The following is an 18162-nucleotide window of genomic DNA, read 5'->3' as shown; positions in this document are numbered from 1 at the left end:
CGATCCCGTTCCTAGGTTTGCCAGGCTGTGTTCGCTATGGAGGAACCCGAGATGCAGCTGAAGGGGAAGAAAGGTGGTGCGGTCCTCTGGGTGGGACAAGGGGCCCGGGAACTCGCGGAGGGGCGGCCTGAAAAAGGCCGGGCGCGGAGGGACAGGGCGAGGAGCAGTGATTGAATTTCCGTCAATTCTATCAGCTGGGCCGCTGACTAGTTTTGAAACCTGTAGAAAGGTTCGGTGTCTCGTTTTGTCATCTGTAAAATGTGGGGTATAATTACCCGTTCCCCCAGGATTGTTTCAAGAATTCGGTACGTGAGGCTGGGAGTGGTGGCTCACACCTGTAATCCCAGCACTTTGGGCGGCCTGGGCGGGAGGATTGATTGAGCCCAGGAGTTCTAGGGCTCAAGCGACTCCTGACTCGAGGTCAGGAGTTTGAGACCTGCCTGGGCAACATAATGAGACCTGGTCCCCCGAAAAAGACAAAAATTAGCCGGGCGCTACTCGAGTGGTTGAGGTGGGAGAATCGCTTGAGCCCAGGAGGTCGGGGCTGCAGTGCAATGGGCTACGATCGTGCCACTGCACCCCAGACTGGGCCATAGAGTAAGACCCTGTCTTAAAAAAAAGAAAAAAATCAACAACCTGATGTTTGTAATGCATTGCAAGAATCCCCGGGGCGTGGTAATCGGTATGCTTGTTGTTTCCTTATTTTTCTTTTCCCTTTCTTTCTTTCTTTCTTTCTTTCTTTTCTTTCTTTTCTTTCTTTTTCTTTTTCTTTTTCTTTTCTTTCTCCTTCCTTTTTATTTTGAAACAAGGTATCACTCTGTCGCCAGGCCGGGGTGCAGTGGCCTGATCATGGCGGCTCACTGTAGCCTCGACCTCTCGGGCTCAGGCGATCCTCCTGCCTCAGCCTCTTGAGTAGCTGGGACTACAAGCACGCGCCACCACCTTGGGCTAATTCATAAATTGATATTATTATTATTTTTTGAGACGGAGTCGCTCTCTGTCGCCTAGGCTGGAGTGCTGTGGCGTGATCTCGGCTCTGCAACCTCAGCCCCCTGAGTAGCTGGGATTACAGGCACACACCACCACGCCCCCTTAGCTTTTCTGTATTTTTTTTGTAGAAAAGGGGTTTCACCATGTTGTTCAGGCTGGTCTCGAACTCCTGACCTCGAGTGATGCGCCTACCTTGGCCTCCCAAAGTGGTGGCATTACAGGCGTGAGCCACTGCGCCCAGTTAATCCCCTATACTTTAAACCACCTCTAGATTACTCACATATGCAGTACATAATACAGGGCCTACACATCACTTCATTCACATGGATTCAAAGAAGTGCTTAGTTTAGAGCAAATTCAAGTTTTTATTTTTCATTTATTTATTTTTTTTAGAGACAGGGTTTCACCATGTTGGTCAGGCTGGTCCCAAACTCCCAACCTCAGGTGATCCACCTTTTCAGCCTCCCAAAGTGCTGGGATTACAAGCATGAACCACCATGCCCAGCCTCAGGTTTTTATTTATTTTATTTTTTATTTTTTCGAGATGGAGTCTTGCTCTGTCACCCAGGCTGGAGTGCAGTGGTATGATCATGGCTCACTGTAGCCTCTGCCTGTCAGACCCAAGCCATCCTCCCACCTCAGACTCCTGAGTAGCTGGGACTACAGGTGTAGATCACCATGACCAGCATATTTTTGTACTTTTTTGTATGGGCAGAGTTTCACTATGTCTCCCAGATTGTTTTTGAACTCCTGGGCTGAATCCATCTTCCTGCGTTGGCATCCCAAAGTGCTGGGATTATACCCGGCTTGGGTATTTAAATGTAAATTAATTAGACGTACATAAAATTAAAAGTTGAGCTCCTTACTCACTAGCCACACTGCAAGTATTCAGTAGCCGCATGCGTGCCTGTGGTTCCAGCTACTTGGAAGGCTGGGGCAAGAGGAGGATGACGAGTCCAGGAGTCAAGTCCGGCCTCCACAACGTCATGAGACCCTATCTCTAAAAAAACAAATTATGTAATATTTCGATCATCTCAGAAAGTTGTTTTGGGGGCTTTTGTTTGTTTGTTTTAGAGATAAGATCTCATTCTGTCACCCAGGCTAGAGAGCAGTGACGTGATCATGGCTCACCGCAGCCTCAACCTCCTGGGCTCCAGTGATCCTCCTGCCTCAGCCTCCAGAGTAGCTGAGAGTACTGACACGCTCCACCACACCTGGCTAATTTATTTTTGTTAATTTTTTAGAGATGGAGTCTCATGGTATTGCTCAAGCTGGTCTCAAATCATTTATTTTTTATTTATTTATTTTTTGAGACAGTCTTGCTCTATCCCTCAGGCTGGAGTACAGTGGAACAATCTCCACTCACTGCAACCTCTGCCTCCTGGGTTCAAGCAATTCTCATGCCTCAGCCTCTCAACTAGCTGCGATTACAGGCGTGTGCCACCATGCCCGGCTAATTTTTTGTATTTTTAGTAGAGACGGGGTTTCCCATCTGTTGGCCAGGCTGGTCTTGAACTCCTGACTTCATGTGATCTGCCTGCCTCAGCCTCCCAAAGTGTTGGGATTACAGGCATGAGCCACCGCACCCAGCCTTGGCCTCAAATTCTTGTCCTCAAATGATCCTCCTACCTCATCCTCTCTGGATGCAGTGAGAAACTTCTTTTGGGAAGTGCAAGGAAGAGCCAGGCTGGAGGCAAGGAAGGCAGGGAGGTCAGCAGCAGCTGGAACATGCAGGACCTTATGAGCCATGGCAAGAAAAGGGGATTTTATTCTCTGGCAGGTGGGAGCCATGGGAGAGTTTAAAGCAAGGGAGGGCGTAGATGATTTGTGTATTTGGAGTTCACCTCATCTGCTGCATGGAGACTGGACTATTGGCAGGAGGGGAGGCAGGGAGACCAGGGAGAAGGTGGGTCCCGTCCAGGCAGGAGATGGCCTTGCCTGGCTGTGCCTGGATCAGTGGAGGCAGGGTGGTATAGTAGAACAGGTGAAATTAGAACTATCAGGATTTGCTCAAGGATGGGACAAGAAAGGCGGGCCCCGCTGGCTGGCTGGGAATACCATTGTTGAAGCAGACACTGTCATGAGGATTTGTATTCAATTAATTTATCAGGACTGGGCATGGTGGCTCACACCTGTAATCCCAGCACTTTGGGAGGCCGAGGTGGGCAGATCACTTGACATCAGGAGTTTGAGACCAGCCTGGCCAACATGAAGAAACCCTGTCTCAACTAAAAATACAAAAATTAGTCAGGCATGGTGGTGGGTGCCTGTAATCCCAGCTACTTAGGAGGCTGAGGCAGGAGAATCACTTGAACCCGGGAGGTGGAGGTTGCAGTGAGCTGAGATTTTGCCACTGCACTCCAGCTTGGGCAACAGAGCAAGACTCTTGTCTCAAAAACAAAAAAAAAATCAAAAACAAAAAAAATATTCATCAGGAGACACCTGCAAGGGAGAAGGGGAAGCAGGGCGGGGCTGGCTGGAGGGGAGGCTGAGTGAGGGGCGACCTCACTCAGGTAAAATCTGCAGATGGAGGCCTCAGGCTGGGCTTGCAGGGGAGCCTGGGGGGATAAGTTAGGCCTCTGGGTTGTTCCAGGGCCCAGCGAGGGACACAGGTTTTCATATCCCTCAGTAGTGAGTGGCAGCTCAGGGCCTCCCGGGTGTGAACTTCCAGGCACTTTCAGCTCCTGTGGGCATGCTCTGAAGAAGAGTCCCGGGTGTGGTCATGGGGGCAAAAGGAATGCCAGGGAGTGCTGTGGGCAGCAGTGTCCACTACCAGCGGGATTGGGAGGGAAAGATGAGAAGAGTTCACTGGGGGCCGGGCACAGTGGCTCATGCCTGTAATCCCAGCACTTTGGGAGGCCGAGGCAGGTGGATCACTTGAGGCCAAGAGTTCGGGACCAGCCTGAGCAACATAGCAAGGCCTTGTCTCTGTTAAATAATGAAAAAAAACTAGCCAGTCATGATGGTTCGCACCTGTAGTTCTAGCTCCACAGGAGGCTGAGATGGGACAATGGCTTGAGGCTGGGAGTTTTGAGCCTGCAGTGAGCCGTGATCGCGCCACTGCACTCCAGACTGAGCAACAGAGCGAGACTCTGTCTCTAAAAAAATATTCACTCCTTATGAACTCATCATTCATTTTGTCCTCTCATTAATGTCCTCTTTTTATTTTTTGAGATGGAATCTCGCTCTTGTTGCCCAGGCTGGAGTGCAATGGCGCGATCTCAGCTCACTGCAACCTCCAACTCCCGGGTTCAAGCAATTCTCCTGCCTCAGCCTCCTGAGTAGCTGGGATTCCTGGCACCTGCCACCATGGCCAGTTAATTTTTGTATTTTTTTTAGTAAAGATGGGGTTTCACCGTGTTGGTCAGGCTGGTCTCGAACTCCTGATTTCAGGTGATCCACCCACCTCAGCCTCCCAAAGTGCTGGGATTACAGGCATGAGCCACTGCGCCCAGCATTTTTTTTTTTTTTTTTTGAGACAGAGTTTTGCTCTTATTGCCCAGACTGGAGTGCAGTGACGCAATCTTGGCACACCACAATCTCTGCCTCCTGTGTTCAAGTGATTCTGCTGTCTCAGCCTCCCGAGTAGCTCGGATTACAGGCACCACCACACTCAGCTAATTTTGTATGTTTTAATAGAGACAAGGATCCTCCATGTTGGTCAGGCTAGTCTCGAACTCCTGACCTCAGGAGATCTGCCCTCATCAGCCTTCCAAAGTGCTGGGATTACAGGCATGAACCACCATGTCTGGCCTAATTTTTGTATTTTTACTAGAGACGGGGTTTCACATGTTGGCCTAGCTGGTCTCGAACTCCTGACCTCAGGTGATCCGCCTACCTTGGCCTCCCAAAATGCTAGGATTATAGACGTGAGCCACCGTGCCTGGCCTCATTAATGTCCTTTTGAGTGAGCCCTGCTGAGACTATTTCCTCCAGCCTGTCACAGGCCAGGGTTGATCTAGCTGCCGAGGGACACGCCAGATGCCCCGTCTGCTCTGGCTGGGCTCAACACTGAAGCAACTAGGAGACTTACACTTTGTCCCCCTATGCCCACCTCACCCCTGCCACCTATGGACCCTGGATCCAGTCACGGACAAGTTCACTGAGAGTGTCTACGTCCTGGCCAACGAGCCATCCGTGGCCCTGTACCGGCTGCAGGAGCACGTGCGCCGCTCCCTCCCCGAGCTGGCCCAACACAAGGTGAGCTGGGGCCTGTCGGAAGGAGCAGGGGCTGTCAGGGCAGGAGCCAAGGCGGGGACACCAGCAAGGAGGCACGTGGTGTTATAGCCAGGCCAGAGGCGTGGCGGATAAATGTGGGGTAGATTTTGAAGGAGGTGGCTAGATGTGTGTATGAGTTTATTCTCATGCTGGGTAATTTATATAGGAAGGAGGTTTAATTGACTCACAGTTCCACAGGGCTGGGGAGGCCTCAGGAGACTTCCAGTTTGGCAAAAGCAGAAGCAAACATGTGCTTCCTTACATGGCGGCAGGAAGGAGAAGTATGAGAGCCCAGCAAAGGGGGAGGCCCCTTATTAAAACCACAAGATCTTGTGAGAACTCACAATCAGGAGAACAGGATGGGGACCTGACTCAGTGATTCAGTTTTCTCTACCTGGTGCCTCCCACGACATATGGGGATTATGGGAACTATAAGGTGAGATTTGGGTGGGGACACAGCCAAACCATACCATTCTGTAATAGTTATGACCTGCATGGTGAGGAAGCAGCTGTCTGAAGATCTAAGGGAAGGATGTGCCAGGCAGGGGGAAATGTTTGTGCAAAGGTCCTGAGGCATGGTGGCCAGGTGTCCACAGAAAGCCCAGACCTGTGACAGAAGGGAACTGCAGGAGGAAAAGTCTCTGCATCCACCATGAGGACTCAGGGGAGCCCCAGCCAAGAGAGTTGGGAGGAGGGCCCTCTAGGTGGAGGTGGCCTCCCTTGCCAAACATGTCATGCGTCCCCTACAGGCAGATATGCAGCGTTGGGAGGAGCAGAGCCAGGGAGCCATCTACACCGTGGAGTACGCCTGCAGGTGAGCGTCACAGCCTCCCCGCTACAGGGCCACCCCTCCCCTGCTCTGGCCTCCTGGGCATCCCAGCCAGCTGCCCAGTAAGCGCCGCTCTGCCTAGCCTACCCGAGTGGGTGTATGTGATCTGTACCACCATTCACCAGGCCTGAGTCCCAGGTGAGTCTCTTCCCTGCACTGAGCCCCTCCCCAGCTGTCACAGGAGAGAGGGATAATGATTCTGGGAGATGCCTCTGGGGACCAGCATTTCTCTCCCACAGCCAGGACCACAGATGGGCCAGTGGGGTGGACGGCAGCCAGGGGGAAACCCAAAGCACAGATATGGATGTTTATTTTGAAAAAAAAATTTTTTTTTAGATGGAGTCTTGCCCCATCGCCCAGGCTGGAGTTCAGTGGCACCATCTCTGCTCACTGCAGCCTCTGATCCTTGGTTCAAGCAATTCTCCTGCCTCACCCTCCCGAGTAGCTGGGATTATAGGTGTGTGCCACCATGCCCAGCTAATTTTTGTATTTTTAGTAGAGACTGGGTTTCACCATGTTGGCCAGGCTGATCTTGAACTCCTGACCTCAGATGATCCACCCATCTCAGCCTCCCAAAGTGCTGTGATTACAGGTGTGAACCACTGTGCCCAGCGTTTTTTTTTTTTTTGAGACAGAGTCTCACTCTGTTGCCCAGGCTGGAGTGCAGTGGCACGATCTCTGCTTACTGCAGCCTCCCATTCTCAGGCTCAGGGGATTATCCCACTTTAGCCTCCCAAGTAGCTAGGGCTACAAGTGCCTGTCTCCACACCCAGCTAATTTTTATATTTTTAGTTGAGACGGGGTTTCACCCATGTTAGCCAGGCTGTTCTCAAACTCCCGACCACAGGTGATCCACCCACCTCAACCTCCCAAAGTGCTGGGATTACAGGCGTGAGCCACGGCACCCGGCCAGGGTTTCTTTTTGTCACTGAACCCTTGCCTTCCATTCCCAAGCCTTATTCCAGTTGCCTTGGGTTGCCCAGTCGGCCTTGGAAGTTCCTGGACTTTGCTTAGTTGTTCTGTTTGCCCCCGACGTGGGCTGTGGGCCATTTTGGTGGTGGCTGGTAGTGGCTGGTGGTGGCTGAGCAGTGCTCCCAGCAGTTCTGCTGGTGTGTTACTGTTTGGTTGTGTGGGCGAAGGTGCCTAGACAGGAAATCCTGCTGCTGGGGCAGCGTTCTGCCATTGGCAGCTTTGGTCCCCCTTGGTGGGACAAAGGGTGTCCAGACAGACTGTATCTTCCTTAGCTCAAGGAAAAGAAAAGAAATAGGAGTTTCTAGAGCTGGGCCTGGTGGTGTATCCCTGTAGTTCCAGCTACTCAAGAGGCTGAGGTGGGATGATGCCTTGAAAGGAGTTTAGGGCCGGATGTAGTGGCTCATGCCTGTAATCCCAGCACTTTGGGAGGCCAACACGGGCGGATCACCTGAGGTCGGGAGTTCAAGACCAGCCTAGCCAACATGGTGAAACCCCATCTCTACTAAAAATAAAAAAATTAGTCAGGCATGGTGGCACATACCTGTAATCCCAGGTACTCGGAAGGCTGAGGCAGGAGAATTGCTTGAATCCGGGAGGTAGAGGTTGCAGTGAGCCGAGATTGCACCATTGCACTCCAGCCTGGGCAACGAGTGAAACCTCAAATCAGAACAAAACAAGAAAGGAGTTGAGGGCCAGCCTGGGTGATAGTAAGACCCCCCCTCTAACAAAAAAATGAAATATGGCTGGGTGCGGTGGCTTACCCCTGTACTCCCAGCCCTTTGGAAGGCCAAGGTGGATGGATCGCTAGAGCCCAGGAGTTTGGGACCAGCCTGGACAACCTGGTGAAACCCTGTTTCTACAAAAAATACAAAAACTAGCCAAGCCTTGTGGCACACACCTTTAGTCCCAGTTATTTGGGAGGCTGAGGTGGGAGGATCGTTTAAGCCTGGGAGGTTGAGGCTGTAGTGAGCAGAGACTGCACCACTGCACTCCAGCTTGGGCAACAGAACAAGACCCTGTTTAAAAAAACAAAACAAAAAAACACCTGTGCTTTCTTCTGCTTCCTGTGCCTGTGCCGTCTAACCCAGGAACCTAGGCCATGGGCGGCTAAGCACTCGTGAAAATGAAATGAGGCTGGGCGCAGTGACTCACCTGTAGTCCCAGCACTTTAGGAGGCTAAGCTGGGATAATCACTTGTGGCCAGGAGTTGAGACCAGCCTGGCCAACAAGGTGAAACTCTATCCCTACTTAAAATACAAAAATTAGCCAGGCGTGGTGGCGGGCACTTGTAAATCCCAGCTACTTGGGAGGCTGTGGCAGGAGAATCACTTGAACCTGGGAGGTAGAGGTTGCTGTGAGCCAAGATTGTGCCCAGCCTGGGCGACAGAGTGAGACTCTGTCTCAAAAAAAAAAAATTGGCTGGGCGCGGTGGCTCAAGCCTATAATCCCAGCACTTTGAGAGGCCGAGGCGGGTGGATCACGAGGTCAGGAGATTGAGACCATCCTGGTCAACAACCCCGTCTCTACAAAAATACAAAAATTAGCTGGGCATGGTGGCATGTGCCTGTAGTCCCAGCTACTCGGGAGGCTGAGGCAGGAGAATTGCCTGAACCCGGGAGGTGGAGGTTGCGGTGAGCCGAGATCGCGCCATTGCACTCCAGCCTGGGTAACAAGAGCAAAACTCCATCTCAAAAAAAAGAAAATGAAAAAATGAAATGCTCAACTCCCAAGTCTCACTAGCTACATTCCTAGTGCCTCTCAGCCAACTCAGTGGATAAAGGACATTTTCATCACCAGTTGCCCCAGACATCAGTGGGCTCGGTGGGAGGCCAGCCGGCATTTGTCTTTAGTGAAATATGTATTTTAAAAATTAAATTAATTATTTATTTTTTTAATTTTTTGAGACAGAGTCTCACTCTGTTGCCTAGGCTGGAGTGCAATGGCGTGATCTTGGCTCACTGCAGCCTCCGCCTCTTGGGTTCAAGTGATTCTCCTGCCTTAGCCTCCTAAGTAGCTGGTCTTACAGGTGCCCACCATGCCCCAGCTAATTTTTTTGTATTTTTAGTAGAGACGTGGTTTTACCATGCTGGCCAGGCTGGTCTCAAAGGTCTGACCTTGTGATCTACCTGCTTCAGCCTCCCAAAGTGCTGGGATTACAGGCGTGAGCCATCGTGCCTGGCCCCAGATTTTTCTTTTTAAGAGATGGGGTTGGTGGGGCGTGGTGGCTGATACCTGTAATCCCAGCACTTTGGGAGACCAAGGTGGGCAGATCACAAGGTCAGGAGATCGAGACCATCTGGCTAACATGGTGAAACCCTGTCTCTATTAAAAATACAAAAAATTAGTCAGGCGTGGTTGCACATGCCTGTAGTCCCAGCTACTTGGGAGGCTGAGGCAGAATTGCTTCAACCTGGGAAGTGGAAGTTGCAATGAGCTGAGATCGCGTCACTGCACTCCAGCCTGGGTGACAGAGCAAAACTCTTGTCTCAAAAAAAAAAGAGAGAGAGATGGGGTCTCGCCATGTTGCCCAAGCTAGTCTCAACCTCCTGGGCTCAAGCCATCATCTTGCCTTGGCCTCTTGAGTAGCTGGGATTACAGGTGTGAACCACAGTGTCTGTCCGGGAGAGATACTGCTTTTTCTTTTGTGTTTTACACCCTCATATCCGCAGTAATGGCTGAGATACTTTTTATGGCATCTTTATACACTGATACCTCCTTCAAAACGTTAGATGGTGGCAGTGGAGTCAGTTTTCTTTCCATCGTGTGCTGTGTTGCATAGTTGCCATCTAGTCGCAGCAGGGAAATCTAAAGGGGAAGCCCACCGTGAGTCCTCAGGGAAGCCCACAGCATCCCTGAGGTACCCACTGAGTTCTGGTGGTGACCTCTAGTGCTGGGGTGTGGAACACTTACCTGCAGGTTTGGGGCGCTGATCAGGCCTGTCTTTCCGTTTCAGCGCCGTGAAGAACCTGGTGGACAGCAGCGTCTACTTCCGCAGCGTGGAGGGTCTGCTCAAACAGGCCATCAGCATCCGGGACCATATGAATGCCAGTGCCCAGGGCCACAGGTAGCTCCTGGGACCACCTGCCCCCGCTGCCACTCTCAGCCGCAAGGACCGTCTCTCAGCTGTGCTAGGAAACGCTGCTTCTTGTTTATTAAGAAAACGTTCTCTTTCCTCTTGTCCTGGTGTCTGGTGACCTCCTCTTGTCCTTGGTGTCTATAACTAGAGAATTCAGTCACCAAGTACTCAGGTCCTGAGCTTTGCTGTGTGTCTGACCCTGGGCTGGCTGCTGGGGACATAGCAGTGACCAGGACAGATGGGCTCACAGGGAGCCATACAGCAACCAGGTACACAGCAGATAAGAGCATGTCAGATGTCCTGGGAAGAATGCCTCAGGGCCCCTCCTAGGAGGTGGTGTGAGTGACACACAGACGATTGGGGGCAGAGGGAGTTCCACTTGAGGCAGTGGTGAGGACAGACGCCCTGGGGCTGGGTTCCCTGGGAGTGTTCGGGAAGCACTGAGAAGGCTTCTGTGGCTGGAGTGGGCCAGCCGGGGGAGATGGGCCAGGGAGATGGCAGGGGCCTCTCTCCACCCTGTCCCAGGGCCCAGAGCTGAGGGATGCTTCGAGCTGAGTACCAGGGTTCTGAAAACGAAAAGCACTCACAGTCCTTGAAGACTGGAGAGAGAGTTTTTAGGATTGGCCCTTCTTTTTGTTTTTTGTTGGCATTATAATTTAATAAACATGCTTACGAACACGCACATACCGGGAGCAGGAATGTTACCTTGGGCTGCGTCTGGCTCCCACAGATTGGGGTTCTGGCTGGTCTATCCCCTGCTGTGCATTTGGAAAGAAAGCATCTGTGTTGCTTAACTAAGACGCAAGAATTGGCAAAAACAAGACTTGAGTGTGTGTAAGAATGGGGGCATAGCAATCTGCCCTCAAAGGGTAGCATGATAGGGGTTTATCTGGGCTCTTTTGCATCTGAAGAGTGGCTTCTGGCTCCTCTGCCGTGGGCTGATGTTGGCAGTTGGAACTAAACTTCACTGAAAAGCCATAGCTCTTAATGTCAACTCAGGGTTTCCAAAAGTGCTGTCACATGCCCTGCTTGTGCTCACTGTTGCAGAAACGCAACATGCTCTTGAAGGACGTTAGTAGCAGCTTGAGTTGCTATTAATACCTCTTTGTAAGCCCTGTAGGTTCAGAGTGCCCAGTCTTGTGTGAGTGAGTCCCAGATACGGCCTCTGGAGTGACTCGTCCCACTTTTTAAAAAGTACATATATATTTTTTTTTGAATAGAAACTGTGTCACAATACAATGCCCGGGCTGGTCTCGAATTCCTGGCCCAAGTAATCCGCTCACCTCAGCCTCCCAAAGTGCTGGATTAGAGGCATGAGCCACCATGCCCAGCCATTTGTCCCCTTTTTTTTCAAGACAGAGTCTCACTCTGTTGCCCAGGCTGGAGTGCAATGGTGCGATCTTGGCTCACTGCAACCTCTACCTCCTGGGTTCAAGTGATTCTGTACCTAAGTCTCCTGAGTAGCTGGGATTACAGATACACACCACCCAGCTAATTTTCCTATTTTTAGTAGAGACAGAGTTTCACCATGTTGGTTGGGCTGGTCTCGAACTCCTGACCTCAGGTGATCACCTGCCTCAGCTGAGATTACAGGCATGAGCCACCGCGCCCAGCCCACTCACCCCACTTTTAAGGAGGAATACCGGAATCTCAAGCCAAAGGTCTTCCAAGACCAGAATGTCACCCAAACATGCACTCCAGCCAGCTGAGGAGGCCTTGTGGCCTCTGACCTTGGCCTCATGTATGCTGCCCATGTTTCCTTTCAGCCCCGAGGAACCACCCCCGCCCTCCTCAGCCTGATCCTGGAAGACACTTGGGGCTCTCCCGACCCAGGTCAGTGCCAAGGGTAGCTACGAGCCTCTCTCTGCTCTGAACTAACCAACCCACCCGCTTGGCAGCCAGCTAGACACCTGTCTATCTAACTCAGGTTTCTCAACTTGGGCTTTCTCACTGGGTTTGTAGGATGGTTTCGGAGGTGGCAGGTGGAGGGTGTCTGCAGGTCCAGTATGTTTTACCCTGCTGCTCAGGGACCGTGGCAGCCCATGTCTCCCACTCTCTCTGCCACCTTCCTCCCCCTTTTTTAGGCCATAGGCCCTTTGCCAGTCCCAGAGATTTCCAGCCCCCGAGACAGAGAGGAGAGCCCACATTTCCTCTGTCCTACCACGTGCCAGCAGCCTGCTTTACCCACGCACAGTCTTAGGCAGAGCCTGACATGGCAGTTACCCACCCATCTCTGGGACTGCCCCCGCCGATCCACTGCCTACCTGTTGTGTGACTGAGTAAACTCACTCCCTCTCTGGTCCCTGCGTTTCCCTTCAGTAAAGGTGGCTCATCAGGTCCCTGAGAGGGTGCAGGGTACAGAGACAAATGTACTTCGGAGCAGTGGCTATTGCTGCATAACACAGCGTCCCAAAACTCAGTGGTGGTTTACAGCCCCAGTAATTAACCTACTCATGATTCTGCACTTTGGGCTAGGCTCAGCTGGGCGGTTCTGCTGCTCTCCCTGGGGGTCACCGTGGGTGCTCATGGGAGCTCAGCTGCAGCTGCCTAGTCAGAGGGAGCCCTCACCAGGGCTGTTGGCAGCAGGGGTCAAGTTTTCCTTGTGGCCTCTCCAGCAGGCCAGCCGGGGTTTCTTCTGGTGGCTGGGAGCCCAGAGGGCAGCTCCCATGCAGAGTGCCACTTTCACATTTGTGGGTGGCCCATTGGTTGAAGCCAGTCACGTGGCCAGGCCCAGGACCAGATGGGAGAGGACCACACAAGCGCAGTATGAGCCCTGGGAGGTGCGGCTGACCATGCTTGGAGAGTGTGGTGCCAGCAAAGACCTGACGTGTCATCATTCTGTATCTGTGATGGGCAGATGCAGGCAGGTCCAAGGGGCACCAGGGACTTACCAAGCCCCTGCCTGTTGGCCAGTCACTGTGATTGTCCTTGGTGCCATGGAGGTCCTCTCAGAGGTCAAGGGGAGGCAGGTAGAGACAGAGCCTCTGCAGGCCCTCCAAGCTGTGGCCCCAGAGCCCCGAGGCAGCTGAGTTCTTGTGTTCAGTCAGACAGCACTTAGCGGGCACTGCATTCAATCAGAGAGCACTTACTGGACACCGTAGGCAGCGAGCATTTATTGAGCACCTCTGGCAATTGATGAACGCTTCCTGAGCACCTGCTCACGGCAGGCATAGCTCTGAGTGTGGAGTGGTGAGGAATGCCACAGGCTAAGTTGTGGCCTGGGAGCTTCCCAGGGAGGCTGAAGCAGGAGGGGCTGCCTGAGGGGGTCAGCAGCCCACCCCAGTGCCCTACGAAGCCCTGCCCACACCCCCAACCCAGCCTCTGTCTCCCCAGTCCCATCCCCCACACCCTGGTCCCTCCCACTTTGTGCCTCAAGGACACTGCCCCTCTGCCCTCCTCACTCCCCAGCGTCTGCTGTCCCCTCCGCTGCTGCTCCCAAAAGGATTGCTCTGTGTCTCATCCTGTCCCTGTGGAGTCCCTCTCCTCTCCCCAGAACTGCCAGCCTCATGCCCCCTCTCAGAGCTTTTTTTTCTTTTTTCTTTTTTTTGAAATGGAGTCTTGCTCTGTCACCCAGGCTGGAGTGCAGTGGTGCGATCTCAGCTCACTGCAAATTCTGCCTCCTGGCAGATTCTCTTGCTTCAGCCTCCCGAGTAGCTGGGACTATAGGTGCCCGCCACCTTCCTGGACTAATTTTTGTATTTTTAGTAGAGGCAGAGTTTCACCACGTTGGTCAGGCTGGTCTCAAACTCCGGACCTCAGGTGATCTGCCTGCCTCAGCCTCCTAGAGTCCTGGGACTACAGGCGTGAGCCACCACAGCTGGCCTCAGAGCCTCTCATTCCCACTTTTCCCCCCAAACTGCACCCCTTGGGGTCATCAGCGACCTTCACAGGGTCCCAAACAGTGCCCCATTTTACAGAAGAGGAAACCGAGGCCCCGAGAGGTGAGGCAGCCAACCCAGGATCACCACCCACACCCAGAAGTGCCAGGATTCCCACCCAGACCCTGCCACCAAGCTCCACCTTATCTTGGCCCAGTTTCACCCCTCAGGTGCCACCTCATGCCCTGGCTCCATCTCAGACAACCCTGACTCTCGCCCCTGCTCCCCAGCCTAACCAAAGCTGGGCCAGGCAGACACTGAAGACTGAGCAGGTGCGGCCAGCACCTTTGTCCTGCTCTCACCTGGAACCTCTGGGCCCCCAACAGCCCTTGCACCAATGACTGCCATCAAAATAATCCTGACTATACACCCACCATGTCCCCAGCCCTGGGCTAAAGTCTTCGCAGGGATCATCTCATTTCATCCCCAGACAGCCCCAAAAGGCAGTCTCACCCCAAATACAGATGGACAGAGAGGCTCTGCCAGGCATGGTGTTTGGCACCTGTAATCCCAGCTACTCAGGAGGTTGAGGCATGAGAATCACTTGAACCCAGGAAGCAGAAGTTCCAGTGAGCCAAGATGGCGCCACTGCACTCCAACCTGGGCGACAGAGTGAGACTTCGAGCCCCTGCCCCTGCCCCCGCCAACAAAAACAATAAGGACACATCCAGAGAAGAGCAGCCCCGGGCCTGGTGTGTTTCTAGTCCTGCCTGCCTCTGATGCACGTGTGACGCAGGCCTGGCACCGGCCCTCTCTGCATTTCCTTTTATTTTCCTTTCTTTTTTTTAAAAAAATTATTTATTTATTTATTTGATAAAGATGGGGTTTCACTATGATGGCCAGGCTGGTCTTGAACTCCTGACCTGAGGTGATCCACCCACCTCGGCCTCCCAAAGTGCTAGGATTACAGGTGTGAGCCACCATGCCCGGCCTATTTTCCTTTCTTTCTTTCCCTTTCCTTCTTTCCTCTCTTGCGCTCTCTCACTCTGTCACCCAGGCTAGAGTGCAGTGGCACGATCTCGGCTCACTGCAACCTCTGCCTCCCTGTCTCAAGTGATCCTCCTGCCTCAGCCTCCCCTGTAGCTGGGCCTACAGGTTCACACCACCACTGCCAGCTAATTTTTTGTATTTTTTGTAGAGACAAGGTTTCACCATGTTGGCCAGCTCAAATCATCCCCCTGCCTCAGCCTCCCAAAGTGCTGGGATGACAGCCCTGAGCCACCGCACCCGGCCTTGGTTCTCCTTTTGTTCATCTGGATAAGGAAGGCTGGACTGTACCTTCTCTACAGGCTAAGCTGGACCCTCACAGGTCCACCTTCCCACCTTGCATTCTGCCCTGAGCAGCAACGCTCAGGCCACGTGGAGAAGCCACCCCTAGTTGCAGGGGTGGATGCGGCACCTCGGCCTGGCCAATCAGAGCTGCCGGTGTCCTAGGTCCCAGTGACTGGTTCAAGTTGGAACCAGTGGCCCAACGAGAGGCCTTTCCTGGGAGTTCTGCCAGGAACATGGTGGTGGGGGGCGGGGGGTGGACCTAAGAACCTTGCCTGGGGCCCTGGATCCAGCTGTACCTGACACTAGCCAATTTCATTTCAATTCTTCAGTTTCATCGACCTCTAAAATACGATTTTTGCCAAAACGGCTTTGAGTCCGCCTCTGCTGCTGTTTGCAGAAGGGCCTGCACTGACCGCTGTGAATGCCAAGCCTGGGTGACCAGGCCTCCACAGGTTATGCATCTGCAGTGCCAGCTGTATGCCAACACGGCGTTACCCCAGAATCCCTTGTTTCAGTACAGTGTATTAGGGAGCTCAGATGGGGTTGTTTGGGGTTGAGACAGGGCCCAGTCCCACTGCTCTGGGGTTACTCAGCTTGGTGCTGTGGGGTGGTTGCTGGAGATGGGTGGGAAAAGCAGGGGTGTGCCGAGGGGAGATGGCATCCTGCTGGGGCATCAGGCCTGTCAAGGCGTTTGACGGCCTGGAAAGGGGGTTCAGCCCTGCCTCTCCTCCTCCTAGGGCATACTTGGGAGACTCTGTGCTACTGTCCTCCTTCTCCACCATTCCACTCAGCTTGGGAGTTGGAGGAGCCCAGAGCCAACCCATTTGGGACCCTGATTGGTGTGTGACCTCCAGAGTCCTTTTCCCTTCTTACTTGCTCTGAAGATACCTCTCAGTGTCCATCTGCCCTCCAGGCGACCATTTATCCAGCAAATGCTGACTGGTATTTGTGAGCCAGACGGGCCAGCCCTGTCTTGCTCAGACCTGCAGGAGAAGCTGGCAGCAGAATGGGATTATCACCTCCCTCCCAGCACCTGCCTAGGACAACTGGGGCTGGGGGTGAGGGAGGCAGGCATCAGGGGCCCCAGACCCTTCTAAGGCTCCAAGTCACTCGTAGCCCTCGCTGGGTGCGACCTCAACCAGTGACTAACAGTCTTGTCTCTCTATTGCCAGGCTGGAGTGCAGTGGTGTGATCTTGGCTCACTCACCTCTGCAGCATGGGTTCAAGCAATTCTCCTGCCTCAGCCTCCCGAGTAACTGGGATTAGAGGCACCTGCCACCGTGCCCAGCTAATTTGTAGTTTTAGTGGAGACAGGGGTTTCACCATCTTGGCCAGGCTAGTCTTGAACTCCTGACTTCGTGCTCCACCTGCCTCAGCCTCCCAAATTGCTGGGATTACAGGTGTGAGCCACCTCACCTGGCCCAGTCATCTTTCTTAAAAGGGGTCTAAGCCAGATATGGTGGCTCACACCTGTAATCCCAGCACTTTGGAAGGCTGAGGTGGGCAGATCACCTGAAGTCAGGAGTTCAAAACCAGCCTGGCCAACATGGTGAAACCCTGCCTACCATAAATATAAAAAATTAGCTGGATGTGGTGGTGGGCACCTATAATCCCAGCTACTTGGGAAGCTGAGGCAGGAGAATTGCTTGAACCTGGGAGGCGGAGGTTACAGTGAGCCGAGATCAAGCCACTGCACTCTGACCTGGGTGACAAAGCGAGACTCTGTCTCAAAAAATAATAATAGTCTGGGTATGGTGGCTCATGCAGTAATCCCAGCACTTTGGGAGGTTGAGGTGGGTGGATCACCTGAGGTCTGGAGTTCGAGACCAGCCTGACCAACATGGTGAAACCCCGTCTCTACTAAAAATACAAAATTAGCCAGGCGTGGTGGCACATACCTGTAATCCCAGCTACTTAGGAGGCTGAGGCAGGAGAATCGCTTGAACCCTGGAGGCCAAAGTTTCAGTGAGCTGAGATCGTGCCATTGCACTCCTGCTTGGGCAACAAGAGCGAAACTGTGTCTAAAAAAACAATTACAAATAATAAATAAATAAAAGATGTCTGATCAGGACTTTGGGCTGTCAGACACTTCATCACCCTGAGTCCAAGGGCTCGTGGGAACGCTGGTTAATTTGCATCTCATTTGCACGCTCCATTTGCCCTTTTTGCCTGGAGGGCGTCCCGCCTGCTGTGGCCGCCAGGGGGCGCAAGAGGCAAAGCGTTGGCGGGAAGCTCAGCCTCCGGTCATTGTCTGCAGTCCTGTCTGGCCCTGGTGGGCACACTGTGACCCTCCATCCTTTTTCACCCTAAATGCCCTTGCTCCCACTTTTCAGAGAGTGAACGGAGGTTCTGAGAGGCCAGAGGGCTTTGAGAACGAGCGCTCACAGCCTCCCTTGTCAGGGTGGAGGGCAAGGGCACTCCTAGAGCTTGCTCATTAGCATTTACTGGCCAGGCATGGTGGCTCACACCTGTAATCACAGCACTTTGGGAGGCCGAGGTTGGCGGATCACTTGACGTCAGGAGTTCGAATCCGCCTAGCCAACATGGTGAAACCTCATCTCTACTGAAAGTACAAAAATTAGCTGGGTGTGGTGCACACCGGTAATCCCAGCTGCTCTGGAAGCTGAGGCAGGAGAATCGCTTGAGCCTGGGAGGTGGAGGTTGCAGAGAGCCAAGATTATGCCACTGCACTGCAGCCTGGGTGACAGAGGTAGACTCTGTTTCAAAAAAAAAAAAAACCCAAAAACCAGCCGGCATGGTGGCTCACGCCTGTAATCCCAGCACTTTGGGAGGCTGAGGCAGGTGGATCATGAGGTCAGGAGATTGAGACCATCCTGGCCAACATGGTGAAACCCTGTCTCTACTAAAAATACAAAAATTAGCTGGCTGTGGTGGCGCACGCCAGTAATCCCAGCTACTCGGGCGGC

General features: G+C 52.9%; 2 protein-coding genes across 3 annotated transcripts in view; both read left to right on the top strand.

The window, feature by feature from the left end:
* The first annotated feature begins 1 nt into the window (after position 1).
* BORCS8 (BLOC-1 related complex subunit 8) lies at positions 2-15599 on the top strand. Of its 2 annotated transcripts, none has more exons than XM_008987548.5 (6): positions 2-73; positions 5078-5190; positions 5958-6022; positions 9963-10073; positions 11852-11918; positions 15102-15599. In XM_008987548.5, the coding sequence occupies exons 1-5, from the start codon at positions 37-39 to the stop codon at positions 11883-11885; spliced, it is 360 nt and encodes a 119-aa protein (XP_008985796.1). In that variant the 5' UTR covers positions 2-36; the 3' UTR covers positions 11886-11918; positions 15102-15599. The 2 variants fall into 2 exon arrangements, with proteins under 2 accessions (XP_008985796.1, XP_002761969.1); XM_002761923.7 differs by lacking the exon at positions 15102-15599 and adding an exon at positions 12170-12384.
* The window catches only part of MEF2B (myocyte enhancer factor 2B), a 36895-nt gene continuing 30581 nt past the window's right edge, over positions 11849-18162 (top strand). Inside the window, exon 1 of the mRNA XM_078358853.1 lies at positions 11849-11918. The gene's annotated coding sequence lies outside the window, so the exon portion shown is untranslated. The remainder of the gene's footprint in view (positions 11919-18162) is intronic.

Source organism: Callithrix jacchus, chromosome 22 (genome assembly GCF_049354715.1).
Source record: "Callithrix jacchus isolate 240 chromosome 22, calJac240_pri, whole genome shotgun sequence".
In the NCBI taxonomy this organism is placed as follows: domain Eukaryota; kingdom Metazoa; phylum Chordata; class Mammalia; order Primates; family Cebidae; genus Callithrix; species Callithrix jacchus.
The sequence above is the reverse complement of the archived record's forward strand: the minus strand, read 5'-3'. Positions and strand labels throughout refer to the sequence as shown.